The sequence below is a fragment of the Tachypleus tridentatus genome, unplaced genomic scaffold (genome assembly GCF_004210375.1).
Source record: "Tachypleus tridentatus isolate NWPU-2018 unplaced genomic scaffold, ASM421037v1 Hic_cluster_2, whole genome shotgun sequence".
Lineage (NCBI taxonomy): Eukaryota > Metazoa > Arthropoda > Merostomata > Xiphosura > Limulidae > Tachypleus > Tachypleus tridentatus.
Genome location: NW_027467782.1, coordinates 39,173,268 through 39,196,011, shown reverse-complemented (window position 1 = coordinate 39,196,011; position 22,744 = coordinate 39,173,268). Strand labels below are relative to the sequence as shown.

The following is a 22,744-nucleotide window of genomic DNA, read 5'->3' as shown; positions in this document are numbered from 1 at the left end:
ATGCATTGTGCCAATTGTAAAATTTTATGGAGGAGGAATAATGGTCTAGGGCTGTTTTTCATGAGTTGGGCTAGGCTCTTTAGTTCCATTGAAGGGAAATCTTAATGCTACAGCATACAATGGCATTCTAGAGAATTGTGTGCTTCCAACTTTGTGACAACAGTTTTGGGAAGGCCTTTTTTATTTGAACATGACAATACTCCTGTGCACAAAGCGAGGTCCATAAAGACGTGGTTTGCTGAATGAGTTGGAATGCTGCCTTTTGACCCGACATCAGTGTCCAACCTCACTAATGAATGCTCTTGTGGCTAAATAGGAGCAAATCCCTGCAGACATGTTCCAAAATCTAGTGAAAAGCCTTATCAGAGGAGTGGAGGCTGTTATAGCTGCATAGTGGGTACCAACCCATATTAATGCTCATTGTTTTGGAATGAAATGTTCAACAAGCACTTATGGGTGTGATTGTTAGGTGTCCACATTCTTTTGGCCATGTAGTGTACATGTTAACCTGCTGAATATAGATTTGGTTATTTTGACCATCCTTATAACCATAAACTGACATTATAACTCTGGATGTAATAAGTGTTTCTTATTAATTTTAGCAAGCTTTAAGAACATCAAAAGTTCTTTATGCAATAAATAGATGTTTAAAGTACAAGGTGGTCTTCATGTTAAGAATAAAAATAATTTTTTGTCTTAAAGTTTTGACATTCCATTTATATAACTCTAGACCTCCTTAATTAATGTAAAATTTTTCTTTCATTAAAATTTTATATTTCATCTACTATATTCTCTTTCCTAACTCTAACATAACGAACATAGCAGTATAAGTTAAAATGAAAAGTAGAAAAATATAAAATAAGTTACTTTTTGTTCCCTTTCTAGATGACTGCATGCTGCAACAAAGACTTGTACAGTATAGCAAATGTTTCACTGAAAAATGGTTGAGAATTTATTATGAACTTAGCATGTACATACTGTGATGGTGTTTCATTGTCAGATGGTTGAGAATTTATTATGAACTTAGCATGTGCATACTGTGATGGTGTTTCATTGTCAGATGGTTGAGAATTTATTATGAACTTAGCATGTACATACTGTGATGGTGTTTCACTGTCAGGTGGTTGAGAATTTATTATGAACCAATTTTGTATGTGCTGAACATTCATTTACACCATGCCTTGTAACTGCACCATCACATGACTGTATGAACTTGTACAAATAGTTCTGTAAAGAACTGAGTATTTCTCTATTATATTCTATTAATTGTAAGATTTGATATGTTATATTAGTGTTTCGCTTGCAATATTGGTTTATTTATGAGGCTTAATGTTTATAATTAACATTTCTGCTACTTCTGTGTTGCTGAAATAATCAATTGAAAATAATATTAGAAGGAAATGTGTAATCAAACTGAATCTTCTTCCTTCACCTACTTTATAACATTAAGGGTGAATGTGTAATCAAACTGAATCTTCTTCCTTCACCTACTTTATAACATTAAGGGTGAATGTGTAATCAAACTGAATCTTCTTCCTTCACCTACTTTATAACATTAAGGGTGAATGTGTAATCAAACTGAATCTTCTTCCTTCACCTACTTTATAACATTAAGGGTGAATGTGTAATCAAACTGAATCTTCTTCCTTCACCTACTTTATAACATTAAGGGTGAATGTGTAATCAAACTGAATCTTCTTCCTCCATCTACTTTACAACATGAAGGGTGAATGTGTAATCAAACTGAATCTTCTTCCTTCACCTACTTTACAACATTAAGGGTGAATGTGTAATCAAACTGAATCTTCTTCCTTCACCTACTTTATAACATTAAGGGTGAATGTGTAATCAAACTGAATCTTCTTCCTCCACCTACTTTACAACATTAAAGGTGAATGTGTAATCAAACTGAATCTTCTTCCTCCACCTACTTTATAACATTAAGGGTGAATGTGTAATCAAACTGAATCTTCTTCCTTCACCTACTTTATAACATTAAGGGTGAATGTGTAATCAAACTGAATCTTCTTCCTCCACCTACTTTATAACATTAAGGGTGAATGTGTAATCAAACTGAATCTTCTTCCTCCACCTACTTTACAACATGAAGGGTGAATGTGTAATCAAACTGAATCTTCTTCCTCCTCCTACTTTACAACATGAAGGGTGAATGTGTAATCAAACTGAATCTTCTTCCTTCACCTACTTTATAACATTAAGGGTGAATGTGTAATCAAACTGAATCTTCTTCCTTCACCTACTTTACAACATTAAGGGTGAATGTGTAATCAAACTGAATCTTCTTCCTTCACCTACTTTACAACATTAAGGGTGAATGTGTAATCAAACTGAATCTTCTTCCTTCACCTACTTTACAACATTAAGGGTGAAATATTTTCATTACATTTACTGCACGTCACTAGATATTTGTTTTCCTTTTAACTTTGTATAAATTTCCTGTGTTATGTTGATGATTCTTTGCAACTAAACATTTTCTCCAGTTACACACCCTACATGCAACAAGGTGTCAAGAAAGACCCTTCATTGGTGATTAAACTCAGAGCAACCTTTCTGAAGGTAAGTTGTGTGTGTTTGTTTGAAAAGGATGTTATTGCCTGCAAATATTTTTCTTGATGAAGACTCTATTCAGCTAAAAGTGAAAATTTTACTGGATAATTGGATTATAACCTACATTTTATAACGTACATTTTAGATAAGATTCCATTGTTTTCTGTAAATTTTAAACAGATTTTCTACTGTTGTAAGATTATTGTGAATAAATGGATTGACATGATTTTCAGTCAGTATAAGACATTTATTTATGTCTATCTTATCACAAAGGATTATTTTATTTGCTACATTTAGTCACTAGTTCATGTATTAGTTTGTTTGTAATTAATATAAGTGAATGAATACCTGATACTAACATGTTTCACAGCTTGCTTCAGCTCTAGACCTTCCTTTACTACGTATTAATCAAGCTGTCAGTCCTGACCTCATGTCTGTATCTCAGTATTATTCTGGGGAACTAGTGGCTTATGTACAGAAAGTTTTACACATCATCCCAGAAACCATGTTTGGCCTTCTAGCTCAGATCATACAACTTCAGACCAGTCAGATCAAAGAAGTCCCAACTCGTTTCATGAAAGATCAATTGAAGACTTATGCACAGCCAGAGGAACGTTTTGAGGTGTGTCACATACTATTACCTTTATATCCTTATAGTTACTTTTAACATACTCTTTATTTCATATATCAGAATTCTGTTATGTTACCATCATCCACTTAATATTGTTGATTAATTAAACACACACCTTGGACAACTATGTCAGCCATGTGAATAAATATTGTTGATTAATTAAATGTGCACCTTGGACAACTGCGTCAGCTACGTGAATAAATAAATATTGTTGATTAATTAGACGTGCACCTTGGACAACTACATCATCCACGTGAATAAATAAATATTGTTGATTAATTAGATGTGCACCTTGTACAACTACGTCAGCCACGTCAATAAATAAATATTGTTGATTAATTATACGTGCACCTTGGACAACTACGTCAGCCACGTGAATAAATAAATATTGTTGATTAATTAGATGTGCACCTTGGACAACTACGTCATCCACGTGAATAAATAAATATTGTTGATTAATTAGACGTGCACCTTGGACAACTCCGTCAGCCACGTGAATAAATAAATATTGTTGATTAATTAGACGTGCACCTTGGACAACTCCGTCAGCCACGTGAATAAATAAATATTGTTGATTAATTAGACGTGCACCTTGGACAACTATGTCAGCCACGTGAATAAATAAATATTGTTGATTAATTAGACGTGCACCTTGGACAACTACGTCAGCCACGTGAATAAATAAATATTGTTGATTAATTAGACGTGCACCTTGGACAACTCCGTCAGCCACGTCAATAAATAAATATTGTTGATTAATTAGACGTGCACCTTGGACATCTCCGTCAGCCACGTCAATAAATAAATATTGTTGATTAATTAGACGTGCACCTTGGACAACTCCGTCAGCCTCGTGAATAAATAAATATTGTTGATTAATTAGACGTGCACCTTGGACAACTATGTCAGCCACGTGAATAAATAAATATTGTTGATTAATTAGACGTGCACCTTGGACAACTACGTCAGCCACGTGAATAAATAAATATTGTTGATTAATTAGACGTGCACCTTGGACAACTACGTCAGCCACGTGAATAAATAAATATTGTTGATTAATTAGATGTGCACCTTGTACAACTACGTCATCCACGTGAATAAATAAATATTGTTGATTAATTAGACGTGCACCTTGGACAACTCCGTCAGCCACGTGAATAAATAAATATTGTTGATTAATTAGACGTGCACCTTGGACAACTCCCTCAGCCACGTGAATAAATAAATATTGTTGATTAATTAGACGTGCACCTTGGACAACTATGTCAGCCACGTGAATAAATAAATATTGTTGATTAATTAGACGTGCACCTTGGACAACTACGTCAGCCACGTGAATAAATAAATATTGTTGATTAATTAGACGTGCACCTTGGACAACTACGTCATCCACGTGAATAAATAAATATTGTTGATTAATTAGATGTGCACCTTGGACAACTACGCCAGCCACGTGAATAAATAAATATTGTTGATTAATTAGACGTGCACCTTGGACAACTACGTCAGCCACGTGAATAAATAAATATTGTTGATTAATTAGACGTGCACCTTGGACAACTCCGTCAGCCACGTGAATAAATAAATATTGTTGATTAATTAGACGTGCACCTTGGATAACAGCTTTTTAGCAGAATACTGTTTGAATAAACCTTATGTTCAGTTTCAGAGCATATCTTTTTGGACTGCAAGCCAGGTCTCCATTCACATATCCTTTAACATGCCTTTTTTTTACATTCTAAAAGCCTGTTTGTGAACATTCATTAGTATTATCAAAATTACACAAACTATTTAAAGTTTCTAGAATACCACCCACAAACATCTAATTTCTATTTCTTATGCTACACAAAAACGCTTATTCTGATCTCTTCAGTCCAGCTACCTGTAATATTGTCCAGTTGTTTCATTATATCACAGCATTTAGTATGTTATACTTTTGTTCATGTTCTTGACAGGTAGCTTGTTTAACTCACTCCATATCTGTGTTCACTGAGGGGATACTGATGATGAAACGAACGTTGGTCGGAATAATTCAACTAGATCCTAAACAGTTATTGGAAGATGGAATACGTAAGGAATTAGTTAAACAAGTGGCTTTTGCACTTCACCGAGGGTTAGTGTTTAATCCCAAAACAAAGGTGAGATATGTGTAAATACTTGAGAAAGAAAGATCACTGTAGAAAAATGATTATACTAGTTTAATTATAGATCATTTGTTGTAAACTTAATTATCATTGAAAACACTGAACACTTTTTACTTAAAGTAATCTGTCAATTTTCTAACTTCAGCCAATAAAGTTTAGTAACTTTATAACCGATAATATATTTAGATCAAAGGGCTTGACATTCAAAAAATATTTATGTATTTCCTTTTTTTTTCCAAGAAATTCATCATTCACTATCTCTAAAACAATCCTGTAATAAGTAATTTTCTTCTCCTATCTTTAAATGTACTTTTTACATTTCTCCAGTTGTCATGTACAAGATTTTCCCACTTTGTTCAACACACTGCTGATTACTTACAAAACTGATGCAAGTCTAATAACACAATATTTTGAGATGAAAAGTCTGAGACTGAAAACAAAATTATTTCACATATTAAATAAGAAACCTTTGTTACAAATCACAGCAAGTTAGCTTCTCTGATAAGAAACATATCTGTAAATCATGCTTGGCTGAAAGCCAGTGATGAAAATCACCACAGGATGGTATTTGATGGCAAGGAAGTATTTTGTTGGCCATTTGTCAACAAATTGATAATACTGAAACATGACATGAAAAACTTGTTAACTTTGTGAAAGAATAATGTATCTCACTGAATTCAGAGTTCTGTTGTGGAAAATTATTAGTGTTTTTTTATAGTTATTAGTGCACAAGTATATGGGATAAAAATTTAAGTGCAGTAAGTTTAATATTTGCAGTCATGAATAACTAAATATTAAGTTAAATGAACTAAACTTCCTGTCAAAAAAAAATTAATGTATTGCTTAGCAACTCTCTCCAGGCTGTGTGTTATTGGTCATGGCCTTAGCTTACTCACAGATAAATATATTGCTTAGCAACTCTCTCCAGACTGTGTGTTATTGGTCATGGCCTTAGCTTACTCACAGATAAATGTATTGCTTAGCAACTCTCTCCAGACTGTGTGTTATTGGTCATGGCCTTAGCTTACTCACAGATAAATGTATTGCTTAGCAACTCTCTCCAGACTGTGTGTTATTGGTCATGGCCTTAGCTTACTCACAGATAAATGTATTGCTTAGCATCTCTCTCCAGACTGTGATATTGGTCATGGACTTACTTTACTCACAGATAAATGTATTGGTTAGCATCTCTATCCAAACTGTGATATTGGTCATGGCCTTAGTTTACTCACAGATAAATGTATTTCTTAGCATTTCTCTCCAGACTGTGATATTAGTCATGGCCTTAGCTTACTCACAGATAAATGTATTGTTTAGCATCTCTCTCCAGACTGTGATATTGGTCATGGACTTAGCTTATTTACAGATAAATCTTCAGATTTTTTTTGTCTGATCTGTTTTCATCCACGATTTGTTTAATTGTTTCTCTTTGATGTTATAATGGTCCCAAGAGTCCAGCAGTGTTGGTCAGATACATTATTATCAAGTGTCATATTAGTCCCAAATGTCCAGTAAGCAAAGAATGTTAGCTATCACATGTCCCTCTGTTTTAACATATCAGGAATGATTTTATCAGAAAAGTTGTCATAATAAAACAAGTTCTGTAACACATAGAAAATTTAATTTATACAATCCAGTTCCTTTATTTGTCATACAGTATGGTAGGAAGTGTTTTAGTATTTCTGGAGACTCAATGTATCATACTTTTGTTTTTCCAATAACCACTTTATTGTCCATACTTGTGTAATAAACTTTCTTAAAGAGTATTTGCATAGCACCATAACTGCACTATCTATTGACTGTTAAAATTCATTTTTCATTTATTGTTATGTAAAGACCATCCACCTTTCTATTCTTGTGATGTCATTTAGGGTTGACTGTTAAACATTCAGTCATGACATTTATTGTTATGTAAAAACCATCCACCTTTCTACTCATGATCACATATTCTGTCAGAATATGACTTACAGTTTTATTTAAGTGCTGCACTTTGAACCCATACCAATGATAATTATTCTAGAACTTGCTATGTATGTATCCATTTCTAATTAAAATTAACATTAAACCTACATCTAACATTGAAGTATAATTCTATTCATTATATTCTTTTTACAATATTGGTGGCACTTTAATAAACTTCATCAGTAATTTGGTATACAGAACCACATATGATTTCCTAAGAATTATTGAATTCTTTAGTCTAGTGACCTTGTCCCTAAATTAGAAGCACTGGGCCAAGTTATGGATGGGTTTCGTCGTTCATTTGAATACATTCAGGACTATGTCAGCATCTATGGTTTAAAGATATGGCAAGAAGAGGTTTCCAGAATTATCAACTACAATGTAGAACAGGAATGCAATGCTTTCTTGAGACACAAGGTGAAATTGTTGCAATAATTATTTTAATTTTTTGAATGTGCTTTACATGTGTAGTTCATAATTTATGTGAAGCTCAAACACATTTAAATACAGTTATACATGTAATATGTAGCCTTTCAGTAAATATTCAACTAATCAAACTTCCTCTTGCTATGATGATAAATTTAAAGAAATCTAGTATAAGCTCATAAAATGTGTTTCAATACAGTAATTATTAATTATTAGTAATTATTTTATGAACTTAAATATTAAAATTTGTATTTTTCTTAAATGATAACAGAATGATACATTGTTTTATTATTGTTACAACAATTAACATCTTTTAATAGGTTCAAGATTGGCAAAGTGTATACCAGTCCAAAAATATTCCCATACCTAAATTCCCTGCTTTGGATAATTCATCTGTTAACTTCATTGGTAGACTAGCAAGAGAATTGTTAAGAATAACAGATCCAAAGTAAGTTTTCATGCATTTAGTTTGAAGTTGCACAATATTTCCAGCCTTAGTTAATGTTAAGCAAAAGTAAAACAGATTTAGCTTTTATATAACCTTACATAAACTGCAAATATTCTACAGTACTTTTATAAAAAATTTATAAAGATTTAGTTAGTTTAGCATTATATAAAAGTAAAATAAGAGTTGGTTAACTCACATTGCATATCACGATACTGTAATGAATGTTTTGGTTAACTCACACTGCATATCACGATACTGTAATGAATGTTTTGGTTAACTCACACTGCATATCACGATACTGTAATGAATGTTTTGGTTAACTCACACTGCATATCACGATACTGTAATGAATGTTTTGGTTAACTCACACTGCATATCACGATACTGTAATGAATGTTTTGGTTAACTCACACTGCATATCACGATACTGTAATGAATGTTTTGGTTAACTCACACTGCATATCACGATACTGTAATGAATGTTTTGGTTAACTCACACTGCATATCACGATACTGTAATGAATGTTTTGGTCAACTCACACTGCATATCACGATACTGTAATGAATGTTTTGGTCAACTCACACTGCATATCATGATACTGTAATGAATGTTTTGGTCAACTCACACTGCATATCACGATACTGTAATGAATGTTTTGGTTAACTCACACTGCATATCACGATACTGTAATGAATGTTTTGGTCAACTCACACTGCATATCACGATACTGTAATGAATGTTTTGGTTAACTCACACTGCATATCACGATACTGTAATGAATGTTTTGGTTAACTCACACTGCATATCACGATACTGTAATGAATGTTTTGGTTAACTCACACTGCATATCACGATACTGTAATGAATGTTTTGGTTAACTCACACTGCATATCACGATACTGTAATGAATGTTTTTATTTAATTTCATTGAAACAAGAATTTAAATGTTTGCATATTCCTTTCAGAACTTGACATTTCTTGTTTGACCCAGTAGCTATGGCTGTGAAACTTCAGTATACCTCTTCTGAGATTCCTCAGTCACATCATTGACATAATTTTGAAGCTTCAATTGATATTTCAATCTTTTATTTCTCTTTGTACTCCAGAATTTCACAGCAGGTAGTATTTAATCAGGGAGTCAAATTTATTCCAGATATTGGGTACCTCAGTTCTCTGTTGACATTGTAATTTGGTCAGAGAGTCAAACTTATTCCAGATATTGGGTACATAATTTCTTTGTTGACATCGTAATTTAGTCAGGGAGTCAAACTTATTCTAGATATTGGGTATATCACTTCTCTGTTGATGTTGTAATTTAGTCAGGGAGTCAAATGTATTCCAGATATTGGTTATCACACTTCTTATTTAATGTTGCAATTTTGTCAGAGAGTCAAACATTTTTCAGATATTGGGTATCTCACTTTTCTGTTGACGTTGCAATTTAGTCAGGGAGTTAAACTTATTCCAAATGTTTGGTATCTCACTTCTCTCTTGACATTGTACAGTTGGAGGGTGGGACCTTGGCCATTGATTTGGATTTTCAAAACAATGAATTTGATTTGTCAACTTTTTCTTTTCTTAGTAGAGGTGAATGAAAGAACCTTTTATGTTATGTTGGCCAAAACCCAACTTTAGATTTCATTAACCATTTCACTACAGACAGGACAAAGGGCATGCATCAATATGTTTCAATATGTATATTTTCAAACTTAAATTAAACAATTTTGTTATTGAACACCAAAATACCCAGCTTCACTCAAGTTATTAGATACATATTTTATAATTGTGCAGTGTGTGTGTTTGTATTTTGAATGTACTTTAGGTAGAAGATAGAGCCAACTAATGTATAATAAAACTCTTTCCTTTAAGTTAAGAATTATTTATTTTCATCTTAGTACTTTATCACTGCAATAATTTCACATCACATTTTATCAGTTTTCTGTAAATTATTTATCATTGCAGTGATAGACATCATTAGTTGGCAGTAAGTTAACTTCTTCGTGGTTTTACCTTCAACATTTTATTCTTTCATTATTGGTTGCCAGTACTAGTTCCTGAACTTATAAAAACAAATGCAAAATTGTACATTCAAATTTTATAAAACAGACTATTTTAAGTATTTGTCCTATTTTATAAAACAGACTATTTAGCAAGTGTTTGTCCTATTTTATAAAACAGACTATTTTACAAGTGTTTGTCCTATTTTATAAAACAGACTATTTTACAAGTGTTTGTCCTATTTTATAAAACAGACTATTTTACAAGTGTTTGTCCAATTTGATAAAGCAGACTATTTTACAAGTGTTTGTCCAATTTTATAAAACAGACTATTTAGCAAGTGTTTGTCCAATTTGATAAAGCAGGTTGTTTTGTCCTTAAATTGTGTAACTGCAAAGAAAATTTAAAATTTTCAAATCTCTTGTGTTTTACCAAAATTCTTTAACCATTTTGTTTTGAAGTCAATTTCCCAAACATTTATTTAAACCTTTTCTTGTATCCTGATGGTCTGTTCCATGTGACCTGGGAGGTCATGATGCCTTTCTTTCTCTTCATGTTGCCTTTAACTGGCTAAGAAATATTTAGCCCCATATCTTATTGAATTTTGTTTATTTTTGGCAAATTTTTTTACCTTTTCTGTTTCAACATTATTTGGTAGAAAACATCCACATATTGTTCATTCAGTAAACAAGAAATAGGAAAAATATAATACTTTGTATAGACCTTCAGGAAGCATAGGGAGTTATATGGCAAAAAGTGTTTTTTAATTCTAATCTAAAAAATAATACCTAGGCATACAGATTCCCTTAGTATGTGTGAGAAGTTCCAGATCTTTCAGTTCTTTCCTGTTGGAGTGGTCACTCTCACACACAGAGACAGGCTATTTTATTATTTTTATTATTATCATAGATGTATCAATTGTAGTTTGTAATGTAATATTATATATATGTTTTATTTCCTTAAACTGAAAGAAAATTGTTAAATATCCTTTCTTATGTGTGACATTGCCTTCTGTCCTCATCTTAAATTGGTCAGAGCATATTGTATTACACCTACCATACAGCATCTTTAGTGGTTGAAAAGCTAGAAACTCTCACAGTTGTATTGAAGGGAAAACCTGGATTTATAAGGGAAATATTAAGTCTATTGATTAAGTTGTTTCTCTGAATAGAAATAAATTTTTGTTTTAGTAACTTGCATGTAGATTAGTTAGAAAGCCAGGTAAGTTAGTGATTCTTTGAATACTAGTGTAGTTATTTGATCATATTTTGTTTTTATAAGATGAATTATTTAAATCTGCTAAAAGTAATTTGTCCACAAATTATAGTGAGGCTTAGCTAGTATGACACACGACTACAAAACCAGTTGAATGACGTACTGTAAAAGGTCTTGACATTTGCACTCCGACCTTACTTGTATATATATAGGGTTAATTTAAGGTTGTCTAAAGGAAACAATAATTCCTTGTTTGGTTAACTGTGAGCAATATAATGTATTTTGAAGCTTCACTGACTTAGTTATTTACTAACTAATTATTGTACATTTGAAGAACTTGAACATTACCAGTAATTATTTTAATTGTTTCAGAACTACTGTATACATTGATCAGATGAGTGGTTGGTATGATTCCAAAACCCACAGTGAAATCATCAACATGAGAATATTTTCTCTCATACAGGTAAGTTCTGATGAAACTTAAGGTAGGGTGAATAAAAGTTTTAGCATATATCTTATAATATTAATATGCATGTGTGTTGAACTTCTAACAGTATTAGAAAATTAAGTTTTTATTTATTATTTCTATATATACATGTATTCATTATTTTGAGGGAGTATACACTGTATTGTGTGCAATAAATGTGTGGAATAAGATAATTTGTTTCAATTATTTTTAAATAGTAGAAATAAGGTATTGAATAAAAAGAACAACAGAGGGAAATATAAATACCTAAACACAACCAGGAAGTACTGTAGTTCCTGTTCCTATAACCTCATTAACCTAAACTTGTATGTATTGATGTTTGGTAGTTGATTTCATTACCTTATTTGTAACAAGTTTTTATTTTTGGTATCTTTCTGCTACTGTCTTTAATTTTCAATAAGAGTTCTATATCAAGAAATTGGCTTTTTTTGGTTACTTTCAAATTCTTGGGAGAATGTTATATAAAGAGTTGCTAACAAGTTCCATGCTTATCTAAGAAATCAGTAACAGAAAAACAATATTATTTTCTGAATGGTGAGCTTTGTAATATTTATCTTTCTATAAATGGTGCTGGGCATGCCCATACCCTTGCTTTAAATACAAGGGTTGACAGTTTGTGCTGTCATTCCACAAAACATGCACTGTAGTGTACTTTGGTGTTTGTGTATGAGAATGGTTTTTATATCCCACTATTCAGTCATACACGAGTAGCCACAAAGTTAATGGTGGGTAGGTTGACTTCCTTCTATTTCTTATTTTTTAAGCTAGAGAAAACCATACAGCTAATTCTTGTATAGCTTTGCACAAAAACACCACATATAATATTCCATATTTTATTGATTTTAAAGTATTATTGTCATAGAGGTTACTTAACTTGTACATCTATTTTTATCAGTAAAAGTTTTAGTTCTGTATTTATTTAAGATATTTAGTATTTTTAGCTACTTTTGTGAAAAGGATTGTCTTTGTAAGTTATAAATTACTATTAAAATTATTAAAATTCTGATCTATATATTTCGGCTACTTTCAGTTAAAAGTTTTTATAACAGCAAAATAAATAACAAATGTTAACATTTCCAGAGGAGTGTTGGAACTCCAGGATTGACTGGGCTTGACAAACTTTTGTCCTTTATGATTGTCACTGAACTTCAAACCATAGTTGCTGCTATAGAGAAGTCAGTATCAAAGGACAAGACATGGATGGACACTCTGAACACTCTTCACAGCTGCATTAAAGGAGGTCACTGTCTTGTCAGTAAGTCTTCAGTCATACTACATTGAGTGTCAGTAGTTTTGTTACTTCATCAAATTTGTATAAATTTCTTGAATGATTCTTTATACTCATTGTTTTTCACAAACTGGATGGTATCTTGGACTCTTTTAGTTGTAACTAAATTTTTGTTGATTCATTTTTAAGATTTACTTAAGTCCTGAGTATTCTTGTTAACTGCCACATTTGTGTCGATGATAGCCTAAAACTTATATTTTGTTTTTAAGATAAAGTAACGGCATGCATTATCTAGTTTTACTATTATACTTCTCTAATAGAAGTTGTTTTGCATATTAATATATGAACTTGTGGCAAATCTACAACTAAGTTATCTAAGCTTGTGAGATACTGTGATTAATACTCCTGATGAAATAATGCATTTTATAAGTTAATAAAACTATATTTAATAAACTATACTCTGTACCACATTCATTTGTTATATTTTCTCTGGATAAATAACTTGCTCTGATTATAAATTAATATTATCTCTATGATTCCATTAAAGATGGATATTTCTGTTCATAAGTTCTGTACTTAGTTTATTAAAAAAGAAACGTGCTAATGACACACTAAGCACTTTCCTTAATTTGTTTAGATTTAATCATATTTATTCTGTCCCAAAATCAGCCCTTAGATAATTTCATTACACCTCAAAATCAGCCCTTAGATAATTTCATTACACCCCAAAATCAGCCCCTAGATAATTTCATTACACCCCACAGCTTTAATAAACCTGTGATCAATATTTAAAGATATTTCACATACAAAACAAATCTTTAAATTCATATTACCTTTATGAGATTATATACATTAAGTAAATCTGTGGAATTATATTACAGTTTCAAATAACATTACTTTTGTTTCATAATGGAAGTGAGCTGATGAGACCAGCATCAGCTATTGTAATTTACTTTTTATTTAAGATCAAGCAATTACTAGTGTAACTAGTTAGTTTATAGTACAACTACCAGAGTCCATGTTAGTTAGTTTATACTAGAACTACCAGGGTCCATGTTAGTTAGTCTCTAGCAGAGTTACCAGATAAAAGAACTACACTGCACAACTACATAGTTTCACTGTGATTCATGATCATACAGCCTGCTCCAGTAACATTTTATAACTGTATTTTGTATTTCATATGGAAGGTGTATGTACATATATGTATGTCTATTTTTGCTGAAGAAAATTTTTTATATTGAAGGTCAGCCGGCAAGAGTGTATGGTCAGGCCATGACAAAAGCTACAAAATCACTGACTCTGTTTTTAGAAAGTATTCAGAAGGTAAGTGTTCAAAGTATGAATTTATTTCTATCAGAGTTTCATGCACCAACATAATATTGAGTATGATGTCAGAGTTATAAACATTTAATGTTACTGTACATTACAGTATCAGTTTACAAGGATGTTAAAACTTTAGACAAGCTCTACAACTTTCCTAAATGCATGTGTAAACTTGTAACAGACAAAAGTATTTTTATTTTCCAGATGAACACCATTTTGTACACAGTTTCTTCCAGTAAAGTTGGAAATACAATTGACATTATTTCTACAGTTCCAGATTGAACTGTCTGTGTGCTCATTCAGTTCAGTGATTACCTGCTGTTTTATTTTACCAAAAGACATATAATGACACTTTGTTTTCAGGACAGAGCTCTGTCTCTAGTTTGAAAGATTAAGTATAGGGAAGTATTTTAAGGCTTTTATACCACAGAAAACCAGTTAAATTGTTATTATTGTTATAGAAGTTTGTGGAAAGAGTAAGACTAACATTATAAAACTTATTGTGCACAATAAACCAGTTAAATTATTATTATTATTATTATCGAAGTTTGTGAAAAGAGTAAGGCTTACATTATAATACTTATTGTGCACAATTAACCAGTTAAATTATTTTTATTATAGAAGTTTGTGAAAAGAGCACGGCTTGCATTATAATACTTATTGTGTACAATAAACCAGGTAAATTGTTATTATTATTATAGAAGTTTGTGAAAAGAGTAAGGCTTGCATTATAATACTTATTGTGTACAATAAACAAGTTAAATTGTTATTATTATTATTATTATAGAAGTTTGTGAAAAGAGTAAGGCTTACATTATAATACTTATTGTGCAAAATTAACCAGTTAAATTATTTTTATTATTATAGAGGTTTTTGAAAAGAGTAAGGCTTACATTATAATACTTATTGTGCACAATTAAACACTTAAATTATTATTATTATAGAAGTTTGTGAAAAGAGTGAGGCTTACATTATAATACTTATTGTGCACAATTAACCAGTTAAATTGTTATTATTATTATGATAGAAGTTTGTGAAAAGAGTAAGGCTTACATTATAATACTTATTGTGCACAATAAACCAGTTAAATTGTTATTATTATTATTATAGACGTTTGTGAAAAGAGCAAGGTTTACATTATAATACTTATTGTGCACAATTAACCAGTTAAATTGTTATTATTATTATTATTATAGACGTTTGTGAAAAGAGCAAGGTTTACATTATAATACTTATTGTGCACAATTAACCAGTTAAATTGTTATTATTATTATTATTATTATTATAGAAGTTTGTGAAAAGAGCATGGTTTCCATTATAATACTTATTGTGCACAATAAACTGGTTAAATTGTTATTATTATTATGATAGAAGTTTGTGAAAAGAGTAAGGCTTACATTATAATACTTATTGTGCACAATTAACCAGTTAAATTATTATTATTATTATAGAACTTTGTGAAAAGAGCACGGCTTGCATTATAATACTTATTGTGCACAATAAACCAGTTAAATTGTTATTATTATTATTATAGAACTTTGTGGAAAGAGCACGGCTTACATTATAATACTTATTGTGCACAATAAACCAGTTAAATTGTTATTATTATTATTGAAGTTTGTGGAAAGAGTAAGGCTAACATTATAAAACTTATTGTGCACAATAAACCAGTTAAATTATTATTATTATTATTATTGAAGTTTGTGGAAAGAGTAAGGCTAACATTATAAAACTTATTGTGCACAATAAACCAGTTAAATTATTATTATTATTATTATCGAAGTTTGTGAAAAGAGTAAGGCTTACATTATAATACTTATTGTGCACAATTAACCAGTTAAATTATTTTTATTATAGAAGTTTGTGAAAAGAGCACGGCTTGCATTATAATACTTATTGTGTACAATAAACAAGTTAAATTGTTGTTATTATTATTATAGACGTTTGTGAAAAGAGTAAGGCTTGCATTATAATACTTATTGTGCACAATAAACCAGTTAAATTGTTATTATTATTATTATTATTATTATTATTATTATTATTATAGAAGTTTGTGAAAAGAGTAAGGCTTACATTATAATACTTATTGTGCAAAATTAACCAGTTAAATTATTTTTATTATTATAGAGGTTTTTGAAAAGAGTAAGGCTTACATTATAATACTTATTGTGCACAATAAACCAGTTAAATTATTTTTATTATAGAAGTTTGTGAAAAGAGCACAGCTTGCATTATAATACTTATTGTGTACAATAAACCAGTTAAATTGTTATTATTATTATTATAGAAGTTTGTGAAAAGAGTAAGGCTTACATTATAATACTTATTGTGCACAATAAACCAGTTAAATTGTTATTATTATTATTATAGAAGTTTGTGAAAAGAGTAAGGCTTACACTATAATAACTGAAGTGGGTTAGCATAGTGGTGATGAGAAACCCACTTGAAGTAAAAATGTATCTCAAGACTGCTGGTATGGGTATTAAAACGTTTATTAAAATAAGGTTGAAACGCTGTTCTCTACTTTATTTTAATAAAAGTTTTAATACCCTTACCAGCAGTCTTGAGAATACATGGGTTAGCATAACTATTCCAGTGATAGTGAAATTTATGGTTCTCACCTTTGTATATTGTTGTTATTTACTTGGTACAAAAATAAACAAAGTTTGAACTGTTTGTAGCACAATTCTAAGTACACAGGAGAAAATAAGCTAGAGTTTGACTAAAAATCTGTAGAGTAAATGAAATAACATTACCAATTTTGAATCATGTTTTTGTGTGCTTCTGTTATAAAATCTGGACCACAAAATATCAGTGTTAACCTAGTGAATAAAACTGATCAAAGTTGTATCTTGAATATGTTAGAAGATATTCTGAAGAAACTGATCAAAGTTGTATCTTGAATATGTTGCAAGATATTCTGAAGAAACTGATCAAAGTTGTATGTTGAATATGTTGCAAGATATTCTGAAGAAACTGATCAAAGTTGTATCTTGAATATGTTGCAAGATATTCAAAAAAAGGGGAAGTATTAGAGTGAAAAGTTATCTTTAAATGAGTTGTGTTTTAGATTTAACATGAACTTATGGTGGTTGTCTCTAAAAGAAGAACATTTTGTTACAGTGTAGTAGATGTATGTTGCTTTCTACTCATGGTGGGCACATTACAGATAACCTTTTGCACAGTTTTTAAGCTTAACAACAAACAAAAAAAATACTGCTGTTTGGTTGTCATGAAAATTTTATAAATGCGTTTATTAAGCTTATTTCATGTTTGCCAGCTATTTTAATTACAAATGTTATTCGTTTCATAACAACATAATTTTGGTTTAGATTTTTCTCCATTTGCAACTTTTATTCTGTTCTCCAGGTTGGACAGATGCAGTTGTTGAGAAGGCAAATTAAGTTTGAATTAAACACAACTTGTAAGTTTGACTCCAAACATTTGGCAAGTGCTCTTCAGACCATGAACGAGTAAGTGTTTCTGATTTTTATGAAGTTGAATGATGTAAGTTTGAATTAAACACAAGGTAATTTCAGTTGTATAGATCATGAATCAATATTTGTATGTTTTCTTATGTTGTAATTTATTAAAATTATAAGTGATGAACTGATGTTATACAATTAAGCTGAGAAATGTTCCTGTTTCTCTTATAAACAGTGAATAATTGGGTTTCTCATTTTTTATTGCATTTTTGTAGCTTGATGAAATAATAGATGATTGACGAGTCAAGCAAACAGTTTTAATACTTTTTTCATTCAGTTGTATAAGTAGAATCCAAAGGTACAAAACATTGCCTATTGTCAGTGTACATGCATTAAAATAATGTTTTAAATATGATGTGTTAAATGACACTCTTAAGTACAGTAAGATACATGGTTTTGGATTTACATACACATTTCACTTATAAACTGTTTTTGAAAGTAGATTCCTACTTGTTCAATGAGTTAATAGCTCCCACAGAAAAACTATATGACATACCAAAATATAACATGAACACTATCACAACAGGTGAGGAACTTTCAGTTTTCAAGTATTTATCTAAATTTCAAATTTTAAGGAAACAACATAATTCTAACTCATATTTCACTAATTTCTAATTCAAAAATATTCATATTGGTGCGTGATAATTTTGTAATGTTTATTTATTGTAATTTGCAAAGACAGATGACAAATATTTCAAACTTGTATTTTTTATGTAGCTCCAAAGTGTCTTGTCTGTAAACATTGCACTTCATTAAACGTTTTAGAACTCTCCTGATCATCCCAGAGTATTGGTTTGTATTTAATAAGAAAGTGTCATCCATTGTGAATAGTATTATCCATTTGTTTTCACTGATTTTACTAGTGTGTGATCTTGGACCCACCCTTTTATGATCTCGCAGCATGCAACTTTAATAACTACTTAAAAAGTTTAGGAAAGGCTTCAGTACAACTGTACAGAGCAGATTATAAACAATTGACATCAATATAGAATGAGAAAGGTTGTCTAAGAGATAATGACCATGTTCCTTTAAAGATAAACAGTGGAACCTGATGGGAAAGTTTAGAGGAACAAACTACAGATCTGAAAGTTTTTACAGTTTCTTTGGATATTCCTGAAAATGTTTTCATGGTAAATTGTTTTTGATCCAAGAATACAGGTATTTCATTTTATGACAAGACATCAGGTAAACTCAATTAGGTTTAGCAAGGACAGTATATGACATAAAACATTAAAGTGACTTGAATAATAATGTATTGAATGTAAGTTTACCGTATTTAAACTATACACATAAATAAAATAATATACTCTTGAAAATAAATTCTGTGTATGTTAACTATAAACTAGTCTCTGTAAAAATATTACCTGGCCTGATAATATTTTTATCATGTGAGTTGGAAGGGGTGAAATACCTCAATTAACCCAAGTAAATTGAATATAATATCAACCACAGTGAAACTGACTTAATATATAAAGTGGAAATGTAACTTATCAACAGCAGGAGACACAAAATTAAAATTCTTTGATGTATTTTTACAACAAAATTTTGAGCATTTCATGACTTAAAGAAAAATATGTTGAAAAAGCAAATGGTTTGCATCTGTTAAGTTGAAACTAGATACCATAAATTATTTCTTAGTTTCGTTAAATGTTTCTATTGTGACAAGGCAACATTTCAGGTGTAATGGTGAGACTTTTTCTGGCCAGGAGAGAATTAATATAAAATATTAATTTTTAGCTGTAGTAAATTTTATAAGAGATACAATAGTGATAAGTCCAAAAGACATCATTAATTTTATAAGAGATACAATAGTGATAAGTCCAAAAGACATCATTAATTTTATAAGAGATACAATAGCGATAAGCCCAAAAGACATCATTAATTTTATAAGAGATACAATAGTGATAAGCCCAAAAGACATCATTAATTTTATAAGAGATACAATAGTGATAAGCCCAAAAGACATCATTAATTTTATAAGAGATACAATAGTGATAAGCCCAAGGGCATCATTAATTTTATAAGAGATACAATAGCGATAAGCCTAAAAGACATCATTAAGACATACAATAGTGATAAGCCCAAAAGACATCATTAATTTTATAAGACATACAATAGTGATAAGCCCAAAAGACATCATTAATTTTATAAGAGATACAATAGTGATAAGTCCAAAAGACATCATTAATTTTATAAGAGATACAATAGTGATAAGTCCAAAAGACATCATTAATGTGATAAGACATACAATAGTTATAAGCCCAAAAGACATCATTAATTTTATAAGAGATACAATAGTTATAAGCCCAAAAGACATCATTAATTTTATAAGAGATACAATAGTTATAAGCCCAAAAGACATCATTAATTTTATAAGAGATACAATAGTGATAAGCCCAAAAGACATCATTAATTTTATAAGAGATACAATAGTGACAAGCCCAAAAGACATCATTAGTTTTATAAGAGATACAATAGTGACAAGCCCAAAAGACATCATTAGTTTTATAAGAGATACAATAGTGATAAGCCCAAAAGACATCATTAGTTTTATAAGAGATACAATAGTGACAAGCCCAAAAGACATCATTAGTTTTATAAGAGATACAATAGTGACAAGCCCAAAAGACATCATTAGTTTTACAAGAGATACAATAGTGACAAGCCCAAAAGACATCATTAATTTTACAAGAGATACAATAGTGACAAGCCCAAAAGACATCATTAATTTTACAAGAGATACAATAGTGACAAGCCCAAAAGACATCATTAATTTTACAAGAGATACAATAGTGATAAGCCAAAGACATCATTAATTTTATGAGACATACAATAGTGATAAGCCCAAAAGACATTATTAATTTTATAAGAGATACAATAGTGATAAGCCCAAAAGACATCATTAATTTTATAAGAGATACAATAGTGACAAGCCCAAAAGACATCATTAGTTTTATAAGAGATACAATAGTGACAAGCCCAAAAGACATCATTAGTTTTATAAGAGATACAATAGTGATAAGCCCAAAAGACATCATTAGTTTTATAAGAGATACAATAGTGACAAGCCCAAAAGACATCATTAGTTTTACAAGAGATACAATAGTGACAAGCCCAAAAGACATCATTAATTTTACAAGAGATACAATAGTGACAAGCCCAAAAGACATCATTAATTTTACAAGAGATACAATAGTGATAAGCCCAAAAGACATCATTAATTTTATGAGACATACAATAGTGATAAGCCCAAAAGACATTATTAATTTTATAAGAGATACAATTGTGATAAGCCCAAAAGTCAAAAGACATCATTTAGTTTCTCTCTTTTATGCAAATGTTTCATATCTTATCAGGTTTGATTACAACTACCAAGTGCCAGTGAAAAAGCATATTTTTACTCAAACTTTCAACTTTTACCTCTGTAAATGTCTACTGTTTTCATAGCTCTGATTCAAATGTTGCATGAGAGAAAAGAGCACCTTACAACAAAATATGGCATGATTGTATGTGGCTCAACAATAAAGAAAAATATATTTTTGCACAGGAAGTAATGAATTGAAATGTCAAAATATAATGTACTTTGATAGGAACAATAAAATTTTTTAACTGATGTATCATCCAGACTAGATTAGAGAAATTATAAACTATTTGAACAGACAATTAAGCCTTTCTCAACAGGCCCCTGTATTTTACAAGACTTTCTAACTGCCATGTAAATAACTTGTAACCATAAAGATGTACATGTTGTAAATTGTTTTTACTCTGAAAATATGTAATGAATGCTCACAAAATATGGCAAGCTTTCAGTGAACATTGTCTTTTGTAGACAAAAGATCAAAAAATTGTCTCCAAGTATACAGAGTCAGAATGTTGACTGATCTGAATGGAAAGTGATTTTCATGTTAAGATTAAAATTACCTTTCTTCATATGAAAAATTTTCAAATTCAATTTTTGTAACTCATAAATATCAAACTTGTTTTTGTCAAATGTCATATTTTTTATGTTACCTCAATAGAGACTGGGATGGTTTGACCTACCTTTCATCACCATAAGAAATCTAAATTTTCAGATTTTTACTTTCTAGAATAACTGCAAAATGTAACACGAAACCACAGTTATTTATCCTAAATAGTTAAAACGTTTAATAGAATGTATCTATTCATATGTACTTTTATTATTATTATTATTATTATTATTATCTATTTTTCATTATCTTACCTGACCTAACCTCATAACTTTTTAATTTTTACATTTTAGTTATCTTTATAATAAAGAATACATATGAAAACTAATAATTGTTACCTGGACCATGTTTTTTGTTGACTGTCAGTGAAACTCAAACCTACTTTTTATATTTATGGTACTACTACATTACATCTTTTTTTGAATTAAATAATACACCTAATAACATGCAAGATGAAAACGAATATATAACTATCATAATTTTTCTGGGTTTCTAACTGTCATAAGAACCTTAACAAAATTTATTAAGCTTGTTGGTGTGATTCCGACAACAATAAATTTGAAATTAATGATGAAATAGACAACTCTCCATACAGAAAACAATGTCACTTCACAGATTAAAGAGTTTGATTTTCTACTGATTATACATAATATAGCATAAAACATCTGAGAAAATTTAAAATTATCTCTACGTGAAACTAAGCACAGAGAAGCTTAGTTTTGTTACAGAGTGTAATTGTGATGATCACACCATACCATAAAATTTATCCAGTAAAGATAGTAGGCCCAGAGTCCAGGTCACTTATAATAATTCTGATGGCCACACCATGTCATCAGATTCATCCAGTAAAGGTAGCAGGC

General features: G+C 30.4%; 1 protein-coding gene across 4 annotated transcripts in view; it reads left to right on the top strand.

Moving 5' to 3' along the window:
* The window catches only part of LOC143242437 (WASH complex subunit 5-like), a 29,103-nt gene extending 7,565 nt beyond the window's left edge, over nt 1-21,538 (top strand). For 3 of the 4 annotated variants that reach the window (XM_076485822.1, XM_076485823.1, XM_076485820.1), the window contains 10 exons: nt 2,502-2,577; nt 2,939-3,190; nt 5,155-5,337; nt 7,543-7,722; nt 8,052-8,179; nt 11,766-11,856; nt 12,961-13,135; nt 14,352-14,431; nt 17,801-17,904; nt 21,273-21,538. In XM_076485822.1, coding sequence (XP_076341937.1) covers nt 2,515-2,577; nt 2,939-3,190; nt 5,155-5,337; nt 7,543-7,722; nt 8,052-8,179; nt 11,766-11,856; nt 12,961-13,135; nt 14,352-14,431; nt 17,801-17,904; nt 21,273-21,363 — 1,347 coding nt within the window. In that variant the 5' untranslated portion in view covers nt 2,502-2,514 and the 3' untranslated portion in view covers nt 21,364-21,538. Of the gene's footprint in view, nt 1-2,501; nt 2,578-2,938; nt 3,191-5,154; nt 5,338-7,542; nt 7,723-8,051; nt 8,180-11,765; nt 11,857-12,960; nt 13,136-14,351; nt 14,432-17,800; nt 17,905-18,950; nt 20,650-21,272 lie in introns of those variants that run through there. The other variant, XM_076485821.1, reaches the window with a different exon arrangement.
* The last annotated feature ends 1,206 nt before the right edge of the window (nt 21,539-22,744 follow it).